Source organism: Catharus ustulatus, chromosome 14 (assembly GCF_009819885.2).
Source record: "Catharus ustulatus isolate bCatUst1 chromosome 14, bCatUst1.pri.v2, whole genome shotgun sequence".
Classification (NCBI taxonomy): Eukaryota; Metazoa; Chordata; class Aves; order Passeriformes; family Turdidae; genus Catharus; species Catharus ustulatus.
In genome coordinates, this window is record NC_046234.1 from 4,872,847 (window position 1) to 4,889,334 (window position 16,488).

Here is a 16,488-nt window from a genome sequence, read left to right on the forward strand (position 1 = left end):
CTGCCGCCTCTCCCGGCCCGAGCCCCGCTGTCGTGCCGGGGGGTCCAGTCCGGCCTCGCCACCACGGCCTCTACCTGCACGCGGGGGGAGCCACCCGGCCGAGCCCGGGTGCCGCCACCGCCTCCCCGAAGCTGGAGCGTCTCCCCGGGGCGGTGAGTGACAGCGCGGCCGGGCGGGGCTTCCGCGGGGGCCCGGGACGCAGCACCGCCCCCGGGAGGGACCGCCTGGGCCGGCGCCCCCCATTCCCGGCACCGCCTTCACTCGGAACCCCCCTCCCGTGCCCGGGCTGCGCTCCCGCCCCAGCGCGCATAGCCCGCGGTGCCCTTCCCCAGCCGTGACAGCGCCCACCTGGCCTCGCCGCCGGCGGCACCGCTACCCCTTCCCGCCTCCACCCGTGCCCCCCGCGCTGCTCCGCCCCACCAGGCCTGGCCCCGTCCGCCCTGGGGGTTCCCCTGCCGGCAAGACCCGGGCCCCTCCGTCTCGGCCAGGCAGCATCCAGCTCTTGGCCGCGTCACTACATTGAGGGGCTCTCCCATCGTTCCCGCCCCCGGGAACCTGCGGTTTCCAAGCCTGCGGGCACACAGGGGTGCCCGGGGTGAGCGTGGGCTGGAACCCGGGGGCACAGCCGGGAGCGGGCGGCGGAGTTGCAGGGACGCGGGCACTCTGCAAGGGCAGTGAGCCGCCCGGGGGTCCCGCGGCCGGGGAGCGGGCTTGCCGCGGGCACCTGCACCGCTGAGGCGGCGGGAAGCGGGAGGGTTTATTACGAGGCGGTGAAACGAAACCCACCCGAGGCAGGATCCGACCGCGCTCCCAGAGTGCCCGGTGCGTTCCCAGGGGCGGGGCATGGCTCGGGGGGACCCTTCTGCCGAGCCACCGTCCGCCCCACAGCGGGGCAGCTACGGGAACGGGGTTCGAACGACGAGGGCTAGCCCGCGGCTGGACGCGGCAAGAAGTGGGCATGGGGCTGGAGGACACCTGGAGGAGACCGGCTCGGCACACGCCAGCCCCGCGGCGCTGCCCGGGCTCCGGTGCTCACTCACCGGGGTGGAGAAGCCAACCCCGGAACCGCCCCGGTGCCATCCCGGGCGCACGTCGGGGGGCACGGCGGGGCGGCACGCGCTCGTCGTCGCCGCTGGCCCTTTAAAAGCGCGCGGCCCCCGCGCGCCCACACCGCGCCTGCGCGCCGCGCTTGGGGTGGCTCGCGGCGCTCCCTTTGTCCCCCGCTCGCCTCTCACCCAAGCTTGATGCCCGCCGCCGTGATTGGCAGCGCGCGCGTCCGCTGCGTTGGCCAATGGGATCCGTGCACGGCCAGCTGGTCCCACCCTGACACGACGGCCGCTGTGAGTGACGGCGGCATTGGCCAACTAGCGGCGTGGCGGCGGGCGGCGGGTGGCCAATAGGAGCTCAGAGAGAGGGGCGCTGTGTTAGGCTGCGCGAGTTCCGGCCGCGCGCTCTCCGCTCAGGGCCGCCGCGGTCCCGGTGCCCGTGTCTGTGTCCGGGGCCGGTGCTCGTCTCTGTGTTCGTATCCCTGTCCGGTGTTGCCGTCAGGTGAGGTCGCGGGGGTGGTAGGGTCGCGGTTCGGCCCCGCTCCGTCGCCGCCGGGGCCCGGCGCGGCCTGCGCGGCCCGCCCCGCCCCTGCACGCGGGGTCGGCGGGAGCCACCCGGGTCCGTGCTCCGGGCCGCTTCCCGACCGTGCGTGTGTTGCTTTTAGGTGGGGAAGATGCAGGGCAACAAGGGGTTCAACATGGAGAAGCAGAACCACGCTCCGCGCAAGCAGCACCAGCAGCACCCGCCGCCGTCCATCCCCGCGAACGGGCAGCAGGCCAACAGCCAGAGTGAGTCCCGGGCCCGCCGTGGGGGCCCGCCCGGCCCCGCTCTGGGTAGGCGCTGAGCGACCGCTTCGGTGCAGCGGGAAACCTCGGGTTAGCTGCGGCCCTCGGGGGTGCAACAGGTCTCGGCAGGAACAAAAGGAATCCAGCTTTCCGAGTAAAACAATAAATCCTTGGATTCCCAAGCAGGCTGCAGCATCTCCTGCTATATCAGTTTTTTTCCCATTGTTGGAAACCACGGTTCTAATTGCGCGTGGGTTGTATTTGTGGGTTTTCTCTTGGTTCTGCTCAGTCCGCTCGAAGGTACACGTGACTCCTGTGGCGTTTATTCCTAAGTTTCTTGTGTTCATGAGTTTTATGCGTTCCCAAAACGAGAGCAGCGATATCGAGGTTGTGTATTTGCCTCAAAAATCTCCGGAAAAGACCACTTACAGTTTGGAAGTCAATGCGTTCTTGTCAGTGTGTCTGTAAGCGTTGCGAATGTAACCAGCTCTTTCATTGTCTGGCTGCTGTTTTTTTCCCCCGGGCATAACAGACGGCTTCTCAATACAGGTTTTCTTAGGAAGCTAGAAACGTAAGAAGCTTGATTGCTAGAGCAATTGCTAGGTTATACAGAAGTAAGTTTGCTTTCGGTGAAGATTATGTTGTAGTGAGAACGTTGTTACAATCTGCAGGCACTCCTTAAAACTTAATTTTTTTATAATGAGGAACTAGGCTTTACTTAGTATTTAATGCCATTGACATTGATGTAAGCCGTGCTGCTCCAGCGGGTTTCCGGGTTTTCCTGCTCGGTGTGCACTGGCACTCTGGATCGGGTGCTTGTGAGCTGGGGCAGGACGCGTTAATGGCTTCAGGGGGCTGAACCGATCTAACCCGATCGTGTAGAAATACGGTGGCGAGACATTTGTGCTAGCATTTTTTGGGGGCGGGGGGAGAAAGTGCTTTAGTTTTATTAGATGTGGATTTTTTTTTTTAAGTTTGGACACTTCGGTTGTTCAAAACAAAAATGCACATGAGTCACCTGTGCACTTTGTGTGATTCCTCAGAGTGGGGTTTTTTGTGTCAAGGATACTGGGCTGGTAAAAATCTGGCATGTTTTTGTTAGGTTGTTGAGTTGAAGAGGCTCTTTATCACTTCCCAGACAATAACAGACAAGGGTGGCAGAGCAGATGTTTCCAGTCAGGTTGAAAACAATGACAGTACAGCTGTACTGGGGAATTCCCACAGGGATCAGCTTGTATTGAGGGACTGTGTCTCACTCCTTTGCATGGATCTCCTGAGGCACAACAGTGGTACTGTGTGTACCCCTGAGTGTAACTGTTCCAAATACCTCCTGTTGTATCCACAGGCCTTGCAATTATCTCCACATACTCGTGGTAATGCTGTGAATAAGGCAAAACATTTCACTCCTGCACCTTTGCTGTGTGAAGTAGATAACTTACTGTCACCGCTCTTCTCTGGGCACACTCAGTCTGGCTATTTAGTGTTAGCCATGGAGGTGTGCTTACTCCTATCAAAGAGTTGTCCTTGCAGTGTCTTGCGTGTATTGTCTTTGCATGCCCAGTCTTTCTCATTTAGTGTCCTGCTTTGTAGCTGGAATCAAGCCGTTTATGTTCACAGTTTATTTCATGTGTGTAACCATGACTTGTGTCCTCTGCAAAGGAGTTGCTTTCTGTGCCCTGTAGTCCTGTGTGGTGTAGTTCCATGTGTGTTTAAGAAAATGGGGCACAGGGTGATAAAGTAAAGCTAAGTACACCTCTGTGTCTGTCACATGCTGGACCCTTGCTGAATTAAGGGTTAAAGATTGTATATGCATGTGGGGATTTGAGTGTTCCTGTTTGTGTTTATTTCTGTTGGATAGCTTAGAAAATATTTTAACCTTGGACTTGATCTCAGAGGTCTCTTCCAACTTTAAAAATCCTTTCTAGGATAATTTACTGAATAGGGATTTTTTTTCTTTGTAATTAATCCTGTAATTTTCCTGAGGGCTCGCCTATATGGCTGGTTTTTGGGGTGGGTCGTATTTTTTTTTTAATTTTGGGTTGACATTTTTCCCCACTATTTTCACTATTCCAGCCTTCTCTTCAGCTTGGAAACTCATACTCTGGAACCCATCTCATAGAATGACAGCTATCTGAAATTATATCTGTCTGAATAAAATTTCCTCTGATTTTCATATTTTTCTACATATCTGGAGTTGTTTTGTTGTGTTTTGATAAAAATAAGTTTTCTGGCTAAACTGTGGCTTTTCTGTAATTATTCATGTTATAATAGTAAAATCCTGTGTTGTGACTACAGTTGATTTTTTTGTGGCCAGTTATCTTGACCAGATCTCAAAAAGTTTGAGTGAAATGTCTCATGTCATTTCAAGTTGCAGTGTGTTGTTTTCTCCAGTTCTAGACTGTCATTCACTAGTGTTAATGGGCACTGAGTTTCAGTTTTCTTTTAAAAAACCTATGGGGCCATTCTGAAATAAAACCCCCGTGTTGCTGGAGAGATGGCTGGAGACATTTAATACCAAAATTAACGGGTGGTGTTACCTGTATTATCCTGTGTCTCTGTGGTCACTGTGATGAAACCTAATAAAATTTATCCCCCCAACTGTAGAGCAGCTGTGTACCTTATTCCCCTCAGATGAAGGCCTGACAATTGACCTGAAGAATTTCCGGAAACCCGGTGAAAAGACCTTCACCCAAAGAAGCCGCCTCTTTGTGGGGAATCTGCCCCCAGATATTACAGAGGAAGAGATGAGAAAGTTGTTTGAGAAGTATGGCAAGGCAGGGGAAGTCTTCATACACAAGGACAAAGGCTTTGGTTTTATCAGGCTGGTGAGTGACTTGGCACCTTTGGGGGAGTTTTTGTGGTGTTGGCTCACACTGGAGCAGTATTGCTAATTGGAAGTAGTAGATGTACAGATGTTTTGCTAATTACATGTCCTGATGCGCTTTGTAATCTGGAATATGGAATTAGCTTCCAAGTGGTTTGTCTAGAGCTTGTTATGAAAAGAAGTGTGAATTTAGGCAACTTGTGGCAGCAGTTTTGAGAGATCTGATAAATTTATTCTGAAATCAGCTGGTAGAAGGCAGAAAAGCCCCACATGAATGTGATGCTATTATAGACAAAGCGAACTTCTCTATTTCTGGAACATGGAATTCCTATGGGCATAGTTTGTCATGCAGTATTTCTGGTGTGATTAATGCTCTTGGGGTAGGGGATCTCTAGATACTCATGTTGAAGTGTGTCTGGATGGGAAGTAGCTACCATCATAGAGTGATTTTTCAGATTTCTGTGGCTCATGCACCACCTTTCTGGAAGCCCTGAGATGAGTGAGGTTCCTACACCCACATCTGGGCTGCTTTCATGTAGTGCAGCTGCTTGGTAGTGACTTAAATGAGTGGAAAGGTGTGAAAGTGGCATAGAAGGTCTTTCATGGATTGTCATACTGTCAGCATTTCCTTGTCAGACTTGGTTAGTAGATGAATCTTGGTTATTTTTTGAAACGTATTTGTGTTTTAAATAAAGGCACTTTGTAGCCTTAATATAATTGTGTGATAATGAAAATTTCGTTGTTTGCTTAGGTCATACTAGTTGTTGGACTAAACTTAGGTGTCTGTTATATATTTCTCAACCTCCCCCAAACTGCGGCTGTTCAGTCATTCATGATGAGGAATAGCTGTGTTTTTTTCTTACCAAGCTGTGTGAGAATCATTTATTTCTCTCAGAAGTACTTGCTACGGAGAAATAAGCTTGTGTTTAATCCTGTGCTTCACTGGGAGTTTTAATGATGGTTGTTTTTATCTGCAGGAAACTCGCACTCTGGCAGAGATTGCCAAGGTGGAGCTGGACAACATGCCTCTCCGTGGGAAGCAGCTCCGAGTGCGCTTTGCCTGCCACAGCGCCTCACTGACAGTTAGGAACCTGCCTCAGTTTGTGTCCAATGAGCTCCTGGAGGAAGCCTTCTCAGTGTTTGGCCAGGTGGAAAGGGCTGTGGTTATTGTGGATGACAGAGGACGATCCTCTGGGAAAGGCATTGTGGAGTTCTCAGGGAAGCCTGCTGCTAGGAAAGCGCTGGATAGATGTAGTGATGGGTCTTTCCTGCTAACTACGTAAGTGTGGACAGGGAGAGGTGCTCTGCTGGCATCTGCAGGTTGGGTGGCGTGGGCTGGTGGATGCTGGTTCTTAACACGACAGTGGGACAGATGGGGCACGAGGTGCTAGGGGATTGGCCTGGGGAGAATTTTATTTAGCTTTGTTCCAACAAGAGACAGTCTGTGCTGAAGCTCAGGTCTGAAAACTTTCTTCTGGGAAGCTGCTAGTGGGGTAAGTGCATAGAACTTCCAAATGAACTTTCTCCATAAAACAGCCTTAGGGCCATTAAAGCAGCCTCTAAGAACAGGACCTATTCCAGAGACTATCCATGTAACTTGTTTGGAAACAAGGTGCAAGTGTTTTAATTGTACACTCTGGGTCACTAAAGGAGAGAGTCTTGGGATAGGATTCCACTTGTAGCATGCACTGCAGGGTGGAATGCCACTTTGGGCATGGGATCTGTTGAAGAGCCTGCTCAGATTGAATGGTTTGCAGTTTTCACCATTATAAACGGTTTTCCCTGTGCTTGAATGTAATAAAGCAGAAAAGCATGTTCTTCCATAGTCATGTGAACTTGCTCAAGCAAATGACCAATTCCAGTTGCATTCCACAAAGCAGTTTGTTGCTCTGTTAAGAGGGAGCTGTTTCTGATCTCTTGAAAAAAAATTGCTCTATTTTGTATTATGCTCCTTGAGTTTGTGATTAGAACACTCCTGAAATGGGGCTATATTGCTCATTTTTCAAGTATTTTTTTTAGGTTATGTGCTTCTCCACCTCCTGTGGATCTGCAGAGGCACAGCTGTACATAAGCACATGCAGTTTCAAAAATCAGGTTTTGCTTATTTCTTTTTTAATACCTGTTTTTCTCCCTGACACTCCTTGAGGATAACCAGATAGTGAGTAGTGCTCTACAGGAGGATTACTGTTAGGAAGCTTTTGCTGATTTGGAAGTCTATACCTGAAAGAACCATGAAAACAGATTTTTAAAAGTGATCATGCAAAACTAATCGTTATCAATGCATAACTAAAGTTAACATTGTCTCTTTATAGCTATCAAAACACCAGGTTCTGATATCTAAGACCACAAATAAATCTGTTACTTCTTTCTAATCATGGTTTGGTTTTGATTAAACTTGTTCTGGTTTGTCCTAGTTCAAGACAGGAAAGCTAGATAAACTGTTTGAAATTGGTTCATGTTAGAAATTAAGATTATTAATAAAGGAATATGTCACATCAAAGTGAAAAGCTGTATTATGGCTCTTCAGCTGAGGAAAGGGATTTTAGTCTTCCATATCCTGCCTTCCTGCTGGAGCCCTGGGTACTCATTGCCACTTGGCACAGCAAGATCATCTCTCTTCATTTCCCCAGCCCTGACATGGGACTGAGGAGCTCATGGGAAGCTGGGGTGCTGCTTTGTGCTGAGGATGAGCAGTGTCAGTGCTGTGGGGGAGAGCTGATTCAGAGACCAGGTCAATACTTTTCTGCATGCAGAAGCCAGGAAGACAGAAGCACACATCTGCAGTGTCTGTGGTGAAGTGCACCAGTGGATTCCCTGGGGATGGAAATTCAGAGGAGGGCCCAGTGCACCTTCCTAGAGCACTGTTGCCAAGCAACAGTAGCATATGGTGGCCTCAGCAGGAGGGTATGACTGGATGGTACAGCCTGCAGCCTCCAGTGAGGAGTGTGTAGTGACTCTTTGCTTTAGACAGCCATAAAAAGGCACAGATGGACTTGTGACACTCTGGAGACAAGACTTCATGCTGAGTAGATCCTACTGGAGCATATCAGGATTCCAGTTAAACTGTTGAACCAAGTAACTACAAATACTATTCTTTCAGTACAATTTTGGTTTGGATTAAACAAGGATTTTAATTAGCAATTACAGTCCTATTCTAGAAAAAAAGAAGAGTGTTCATAGTGATTTCTGGTTTCACTTTGGTTGAGATCCCCTGCTCTGAGTTTGTTTGAGCAGTGCTAAAAGCAATGTAAGTTGTGCTTTCCAAAACTGCAAGCTTGTTCTTGAATTTTCTTGAAAGCACCTCACTTTTTCTTTACAGATTCCCTCGCCCTGTCACTGTGGAGCCCATGGACCAGTATGATGATGAGGAGGGTCTACCAGAGAAACTAGTCATCAAAAACCAGCAATATCACAAGTATGTGCTTGGCAACAGGAGAGAAGAGTGCTTGTGGGCTAGTGCCTCAGTCTTAGAAGGGTGGCTCATCAGTGCTCATCAGGTCCTCCTTTTTTTCCATAAATGTGGCCTGACTTTGGAAGGAGAGTTGCATTTACTATTCTCTTGCCATGACTGGCTGAAAGAAAACAGTGATTTTGAATCCACACTGCTGAATAAGACTGGCGACCTTCACATATTTTGTATAAGTCCATTTCAGTTGTTGGAATAAAAATTAGGTCAATTTGAGATAACACAGATGACATGAGATCCTGGAAAGTATTACAGAAAGTCTGTTTAGGAAACACTTGAGCCCACAAAAGAAATTTAAGGAATTATGTGACTAGCATTAGGAGATTGTAGAGCTATCAGGGTATAAGAACAGAGTCTTAAAGGCCTTTACAGTAGTGAAGCTCATGAATTTTTCAAGTAAGGAAGATGAGAGCTTCAGGAGGTAGAATTAGAAATAGTCCTGTTCTACAGGTGCAGAGTGAAAATAGCATGCACGTTTGGGCAATGTTTTTTTTTCTGGAGTGCATCTGTCTGTAAGATGTGCAGCAGGGGCAAAGGCTGTTGCTTTCAAGGGTATTTCTAAATCTCTTTACCCAGAATCTCTTGGTGTCTTATGAAAGCAGTGTCATTGCTTGTTAGGGAGGAGGACAGCTTCCATGCAGGAATAAGATGATGCTGGAGGAGCAGACAAACTGGTATCTTAGGCACAGTTAACTTGAAAGGGCCTGCTATTGCATTTGACACACAGTTTTCTTGGTTGCTCCTTGCTCTCTTGAAGCATTCACTAGCTCTTCATTGTTTGACAGGGAGCGTGAGCAGCCTCCTCGGTTTGCACAGCCTGGCAGCTTTGAATATGAATATGCCATGCGTTGGAAGGCTTTGATAGAAATGGAGAAGCAGCAGCAGGAACAAGTAGATCGCAACATCAAGGAAGCTCGAGAGAAGCTGGAAATGGAAATGGAAGCAGCTCGCCATGAGCACCAAGTGATGCTCATGAGGCAAGGTATCAGATAAATACAGCATGGGTGCAGGGCCCTGCACCATCCAGGAGTGGGTGGCTCAATGGACTGGCTAGAGACCACTGAAGGGGAGCCATGGTGGTTGCTTGTCTTGTAACCAAGCATGGTAGCAGCAAATAAATGGAATCATTTATTGTTGTAGGTGGAAAAAATCAGCAAGTGCAACCATTAACCTCCTTTCAGGTGCTTGTAGAACACGAGTCTCCTCGAGCCTTCTTTTCTCCAGGCTGAGCCCCCCCCAAGCTCCCTCAGCTGCTCCTCATCAGATTTATGCTCCCAGCTCCGTTCCCTTCTCTGGACACACTCCAGCCATTCTGGGTCTTTCTTGTGAGGGGCTCAGAGCTGGACACAGGTTTGAGGAGTGGCCTCACCAGTGCCCAGTCAGGGGGACACAGTCACTGTCTTGGTCCTGCTGCCACACTCTGGCTGGGACAGGCCAGGTGTCAGTGGCCTCTTGCCCACCTGGCTCATGTTCAGCTACTGTTCACCAGCACCCCCAGGGCCTTTCCCACCAGGCACTTTCCAGCCCCTCTGCCCCAGCCTGGAGCTGCAGGGGTTTGTTGGAGCCAGGGGCAGGACCTGGTAGTGAATCTTGTTGAACCTAATATGGAGAGGTACTACCATATTGGTGAAGGCTCTGGTACCTTTTTATCTTCGGTGTTACAGTTCTAGTTCAGGAATTTGTAAGAGGTGGCATGGGAGATGAGTCTGATTGTGTGTTTTACTGTTGTCTCACACAGATTTAATGAGGCGCCAGGAGGAGCTGAGGAGAATGGAGGAATTGCATAATCAAGAAGTACAAAAACGTAAACAGCTGGAACTCAGGTAAGGGGGCAGGTTGTGAAATGCTGTGAATCCATAGTGGAATAAAACCTTTTCACTGCACCTAATTGTTCATTGTGACAATTTGATTACTACTGAAGCGTGGCTGTTACTTTGGGCTTTTTTGGTTCATAGGGAAGAGTGTACACTTGGCTTAAGATGGAAAAGTTAGGAGTTTCTTCTGTTGATTAGTATTTCACATTTGTGTCCCAGTTAAGCTCCTTCATGAGGCACGTAGAAAAATCAGAATTTTGCAGTGATTTAGTGGCTTCAGTGCTGCAGATCAGTAAATCCCATTCCAACATTTCTGTTTTCATTTGAGAAGTAACTTATTCTCAGACATTTCTCTCTCCATTGTAGCACTTCCTTGTCTTGAGGTGATTTTGGGAAACTCCAGGAAGATTACCAGACTATTTGTAAGAGAAGGGGCTTGAGAGCTGTCAGGTTTGATGCGTGGTACTGCATATAGTCAGCATGCATTTTGGTGCTGCTGTGTACATAGGCTTGGAAAATACTGCTAAGATCAGTGAGTTCAGCTGTAAATCCAACACTGCCAAGCCCACCATGTCCCTAAGCACCACATCTACACATCCTTTAAATCCTGGGGATGGTGACTCCACCACTTTCTGGGCAGCCTGTGCCAGTGCTTTGTAACCCTTTTGGTCAAGAAATTTTCCCTGATGCCAAATCGAAGTTTACCCTGGTGCCGCTTGAGGCCATTTCCTCTTGTCCTGTCACTTGTTATCTGGGAGAAGAGACTGACTCCCACCTGGCTCCACCCTCTTGTCAGGCAGTTGTAGAGAGTGATAATGTCCCCCTTGAGCCTCCTTCTCTCCAGGCTGAGCCCTCCCGGCTCCTTTAGCTGCTCCTCATGAGGCATATGCACACAAGTGTTTGTTTTGGTTTTTTTTAAATGAGCTCCTCAAAACTGAAAGTTTGAAGTGTAAAGCTTCCAATGAAGATCCATGAGGCAGAACTGGTAACACAGTGATGCAGATGGTTGGTGTTTGTCGTGCTGAGCATCCTTGGACTTTCTTTACAGGCAAGAGGAAGAACGCAGGCGCCGTGAGGAGGAAATGAGAAGACAGCAAGAAGAGATGATGAGACGCCAGCAGGAAGGCTTTAAAGGGAATTTTGCTGATGCGGTACGAGTGCTTCTACATTTCCATTACATCTGTTTACTCACAGTAGATTTTTTCCCTTCCACAGCACAGCTTTCTGTGAATTTTCAATTTGGTTGGGGGACTGTACATCAGTAGTGCCCTACCCTGAATTATTGACTCCCTCCAATCTTAATACAGTTCAGCCTGGAAACTGTGAATGCCCTGGTTCAGTTCCACTGCTCTTCATGTAGGACTCTCTGTAGCTGTCTTGGTGTACAGAAAAATGTACGCTGACTAATTCTGTTCTTACAGCAGCACACTCACTGTCCTGAAGCACTGCAGTAAAATCCTGTTATGATTATATGACTGGCAGTATTGCTAGCTTGCAGTCTGTCTTAGTCATGATAAAGTGATCCCAACTGGAGGTATGGCTGCAGGCATGGTATGTGCTTGTACTAAAAGTTAGTTGGTCAAATATTTTTTTGTGGTGTAACCTGGTGGTAACCTGCCTTTTAATACTAGTATCTCTAGTTCTATAGAGAAATGCCTTATAATTTGTTTCCAATCCCAGGCACTTTCTATTGTGGAGGCAGCTGTCGGATTGTTCAGGTGGTGTAAAGGAATTAATGTAGCTGGGGTTAAGTGTTTAATGCTTGCTAGTAAAGGTTGGCCCCTAGGCAAAATAGCTAAATATGTATGAAACCAAAAGGCCAAGAGCATGACAGAGCCAAATGTGGGAATATTCTCCTTGTGCAGCAGATATCCTGATTCCTACAAATAATACTGCCTTCATTTGTTAAATAATAGCGCTGAGACTACAGATGAAGTGAAAGTTGTTTCACTTACCACTGTGAAAAAAGCTGTGCCCTCACTGAGGTGAGGTGGTGCTCTTGGTTTTGCAGTGAGAGAAGTGTGTGATAGGCATTTCTGATGCTTGTTTAATAAAAGAGAAATTGAGCTCATTAAATGGTATTTTAATGCAAGTGACCCAGTACTGTGTCTTTATGTAAGCTTGCATTCCTTTCAACAGGAAAAGCTTCTTAGCTGTGCTGAAGGAGTAGCAAAACTAATTCTATCTAATGTGTTACTACTGCTCAGCACATCTTTCCATCAAGATATCTTTGCTGAAGTCTGCATGTGCAGCTTTGCTGCTGGATGTTTTATTATAATTCTGAAAAACAACCTTTTATAATGAGATATTTAAAATAAGACCTGTTCATTCAGCAGCTATCATGTGAAGGTTGCTCCTGCCTTTCTTTGAAATTTACCCTGGGAATTACTTTTCTACACATTGTTCAGCACTAAATCCTCAGAGCTCATTGAATTTGTATAATTACATTTTTAAAAACCTGATTATCAGTTGAAATGAGTGTCTGTCTTTCCAGAGGGAGCCACCAGACATGCGAATGGGACAGATGGGTATGGGAGGTAAGAGTATTCTTTGTTCCTGTGCATGTTCATTTCCTTTCTTACAAAATCTTTTTTTTTAATTGGCTTCTTATTTAGAAACTCAATCAAAGTAATCTCCCAGGCTAGTAAGAGGAAGTACTCATGTGACAGGAAACACAGCATACTGTAAAGGAAGATCAGTTGATAGTGCAAAGCTTTGTTATGGTGTTTGGTGGCTCTGGGGTGATGAGCGGACCCCAGTCACTGTGCGTGCCAGGATTATTCCTCAGTTTTCTTTTCCAGGTACCATTGGCATGAACAATAGAGGAGCTATGGGTGGTACCAATGTCCCAGCTCCTGCACCTCCTGCTGCTGGCCCTGGAGCTATGATCCCTGATGGAGCCATGGGAATGGTAGTGTATCACCATCTGCTTTTTGTGCACACCTTTAAAATGCAGATTATGTTGTTTCCAGTATTAAGCACTAGCTGCTGAATTTGAAGCTTCTTTGGCTACACTGACCTGTTGCGTCACTTCTGCTGAAATCTTTAGAAGTTAATCTTGCCGAGATACTAGCTGATAATTTTCAGGAAATTGAGCCAAGTCTAATAACCGCTTAATTTACTTCCAAGAGAGCTAGTGCAAAAATGCTTGTTAGAAAGATCTTAGCAGTAATATATGGTGTTTTTTAAATGACCTAATGGAAAGCACTTTGTTAAATTGAAGTTTTTGAGAATAGATTCTTGCAGGTGTAGAGCCAAGCTTTCAGGAGTGTTCTATTCATCACCAGTTCTGAAAACAGTTATCTCCTGTTCTTATAGGCCAACATGAGCCAAATTCAGCTAATCTAGTTAGGAGGTCAAGAGTGAAGAATCAGTGGAGTTCATGCTTATTTGTTTGACTTTTTAAAATTTTTGTGTTTGATTTAGTTTTAAACTTTACTGCAGGGCTTTGCAATAGACTCTGGCTTTTGTGGCATCTGTCATTCCTCTCTGTCACACAGAGGATTGGTCCTCCCACAGTGTCAGCACTTCCAGTCACCAGCAGAAAGAGCAGCAGTCATAGTAAAGTTTGTCCTGAAAGTTCATCTTCCTTCAGTGGTTTTTATGAATTGGTCTAATAAACAGTTTTCCTGCAAACGTTCCTACTTGGACTTCTTGCTCTGTCATGACTGCTATGACACAGATATTTTTTTATTATACAGAACAGTTTTATGTGTCTAAAAGCTTTTGTACCTAAGTGGTAGAGACAGCAAAGTAGCTGAGGTTAAGGGCATGTGCGCTACAGATGGAAATTAAGGGGGGAGATGAAGCCAGGAAAGGGAAGGTGAGTTCTGATGGCTCACCTGTTCCACAGTAGGACCCTGGTCTGTGGTGCACACAATCCCAGTATGCCTGAATACAGGTTCTTTGGGGAAAGGGACTTTGTTCTGCAATGGTCCTGTCAGTCCAACTTTGGGACTGTGGGGATGTTTTTGGTGGGGTGTAGGTTTGCTGTGAGGTCAGCTGTAATTGTGGAATCCTGGTAGAATTCAAGTCAACTCAAATGGCTTTTAACTGTCCTTGTTCTTCCTTGTTTTTCTTCTGTGTCTTCTGCACTTTTCCTCGTTCCAAGACTCCACCACCACCTCCAGACCGCTTCGGCCAGGGTGGAGCCATGGAAGGCCTTGGAGCCATGGGAGGGAACCCGCCTGCCTTCAACAGAGGAAACCCAGGGGGAGATTTTGGCCCTAACAAGCGTCGCAGATACTAACAGGATTAAGCTATCCCCTGTACATGCCCCAAAGAAAGAAATCTTGGCAGGCCACACAGGGTTCAGCTTGGGGGGGAGGGGGGACATTTTAAAGGTAGTTAATTAGGGCCTGCTTTGGTAAAGCCACTCTAGGACAAGGGGAGTGCAGTCTGACTGGTAAAGGTTTTAGAGAATTTCATGTGGTGCATTCCTAATTTGAAAGTGAAAAATGGATTCTGGGAGGCTGCCATGGTTCAGTAACGGTAAAATCTTGCAAGGACCCTAATGCCTTGACTATTCCAGGTTTCCTGTTTGCAGCTGAAATCATGAGACTAAATTAGATAAAACTTCAGTATGTCTTGGCATTTTTTTGGTGTAGTGTACCTTGCTTAAGAGCACAGGGGAGTCTCTGGAGAACTAGGGCAACATTTGGGTACTTTGCAGCTCCCATGATTTTGTAAATTTATATAGCTCCAAATGATCTGTCATGTAGTGACTTGGGGGGAGATTTTGTTTGTTTCTTTTTCTTTTTTTTTTTTTTCCTCTTTACTTGTTAGTTACTCTCTTTACCTGGACCATTTGTTTCTTTGAAGTAGTTGACAGTTGTGCAGCCTGAATGGCTGGGAGGTTCTTGTTTGGATGGATTTTTTTGATAATGTGTTGTATCTCTTTATTTTTACTGGTAGTAAAGTACAATCTATTGGATAAAAATACTGTATCTCATGCTGAAGATTTAACTAAAACAAATGTTTGTATAATCCTAACCTTGCCTGTCTTTTGTGTAGGAGTACTACAAGATTTTTCATTTAGTGTAAACTGTTTGAACACGAACTGTAATTGTCCCACTAAAAAGTTTGAGTTTGTCTGAGGAATGTTATGGGAATGCATTATTAAAGTGGATTTTAAGCCTTTTTTATCTGGTGTCTTGTCTCTTCTGTTTTTTTAGTACAAATGTCTGCATGTGGATTGAATTAAATGTAACTTCACTTTATGGCATGAAAGTTGTTCTTGTGTAGCTCTGTGAAGAGGGTGTTCAACCTCTGAGAATTTTCTTACAGTTTTCCTTCTCACAGAACGAGTTTTATTTGTGTGTTTGTCTCGGTTTGGAAGACAGCAGGATCCTCCCTTGGATTGGAGAAGGTAAACCCCATCTCTCCGAATTATAATAAATTTGAAATTAAGGGGATATGAGGATAGGAATGACAGTTCTTTACTAGTATGTATAACAAGACAAACAAAACAATAGCAGCTGTGGAATTAATAACAAACACAACCAAGCACCCTGTCACAGCAAAGGAAGGAGAGACTGCTTCACAAAGCCCTGGGGCTGTCGATCTCCGTGCCCCTGCAGAACTCAGGAGCACTGAGCTGGAACGGCAGGAACGAGCAAAAATCGCGGGCTGGTGGCTGAGATGTGTCAGAACTCCACAGAGGCAGCTGGAACCGAGGGATGGCCCGACAGGGCAGGCGGTGCGGGGCTGCAGGCAGAGAAACCAGAGCAGCGCCGGAGGAGCAGCGGGGCCGGGGCAGCGACAGCCTGGGCAGGGCAGGGACAGGGACAGGGACAGGGACAGCCTGGGCAGGGACAGGGACAGCCTGGCCCAAGCAGGACAGGGACAGCGACAGCCTGGCCCGAGCAGGGCAGGGGCTCAGGGCAGGGACGGGGCTCAGGGACAGCCTGGGCCGAGCAGGGCAGGGACAGGGGCTCAGGGACAGCCTGGGCCGAGCAGGGCAGGGGCTCAAGGCAGGGATGGGGCTCAGGGACAGCCTGGCCCAAGCAGGACAGGGGCAGGGGCTCAGCATTCCCGGCACCATGAGCAGATGCCGACAGGTCCCTCTTTTAGTGAGGTAGGTGTTAATAAGGTCCCAGGTCAGTGGCTGCTGTCACGAGCAGAGGCTCACCCCACAGAAGTTCTGGGCAGGTTTATGGCAAATCTCCCAAGGAGAGTGTCCTTTCTCAGAAGCCGCAGCAGCTGCCTCCTGCCTCCTTTTTACCTGGCCCTTTGTTTTCTCAAGTACCTGTAAGTACTAGCAGTCAGTGTTTCCGAGCAACTCATGGAAAGAATTCTACAGGTAAGAAAGAACAAAAGAAAAGAAACCTAACCCCCAACAGCGTTGGAATGTGACCTTCGACGTCAGCAGGTTAGAATGCAGAAAGGGAGATGCTGACACGCCTTGGATGTGTCTGTTGTGGTTGCAGAGGTGAGGTGCAAGACTCTCCATGTGTCGCTGGGAGCCTGGAGCTCAATTCCTTTCTCAGGTGCAGAGTTGTCTGTCTCTGCTCTGTGTTGCAGTTGCCTCTGGCTGGGACATTCCCAGAACTC

The 16,488-nt window shown here is 47.7% G+C and overlaps 2 protein-coding genes across 9 annotated transcripts in view; one reads left to right on the top strand and one right to left on the bottom strand.

Annotated features, from left to right (window-relative positions):
- ZMYM3 (zinc finger MYM-type containing 3) overlaps nt 1–157 on the bottom strand; it is a 33,303-nt gene extending 33,146 nt beyond the window's left edge. For both annotated transcript variants that reach the window (XM_033072541.2, XM_033072535.2), the window contains exon 1: nt 75–157. The gene's annotated coding sequence lies outside the window, so the exon portion shown is untranslated. The remainder of the gene's footprint in view (nt 1–74) is intronic.
- Nucleotides 45–15,078, top strand: NONO (non-POU domain containing octamer binding). 7 transcript variants are annotated; one of them, XM_033072548.2, is made up of 11 exons: nt 45–152; nt 1,712–1,880; nt 4,437–4,657; nt 5,634–5,935; nt 7,976–8,071; nt 8,908–9,104; nt 9,861–9,945; nt 10,985–11,087; nt 12,431–12,473; nt 12,738–12,847; nt 14,048–15,078. In XM_033072548.2, exons 2-11 carry the CDS (start codon nt 1,721–1,723, stop codon nt 14,183–14,185), a joined length of 1,455 nt encoding a protein of 484 aa, XP_032928439.1. In that variant the 5' UTR covers nt 45–152; nt 1,712–1,720; the 3' UTR covers nt 14,186–15,078. The 7 variants fall into 7 exon arrangements, with proteins under 7 accessions (XP_032928439.1, XP_032928437.1, XP_032928434.1 ...); XM_033072546.2 differs by having other exon boundaries at nt 47–152; nt 1,712–1,835; XM_033072543.2 differs by lacking the exon at nt 45–152 and adding an exon at nt 461–595.
- Nucleotides 15,079–16,488: the final 1,410 nt, after the last annotated feature.

Excerpts from the sequence above, each read along its gene's own strand:
- NONO (XM_033072548.2), top strand. The coding sequence starts at position 1,721 with ATGCAGGGCAACAAGGGGTTCAACATGGAGAAGCAGAACCACGCTCCG. Across the intron at positions 8,072-8,907 it reads AAAAACCAGCAATATCACAA|GGAGCGTGAGCAGCCTCCTC; the intron begins GTATGTGCTTGG and ends ATTGTTTGACAG. Across the intron at positions 12,474-12,737 it reads GGGACAGATGGGTATGGGAG|GTACCATTGGCATGAACAAT; the intron begins GTAAGAGTATTC and ends TTTCTTTTCCAG.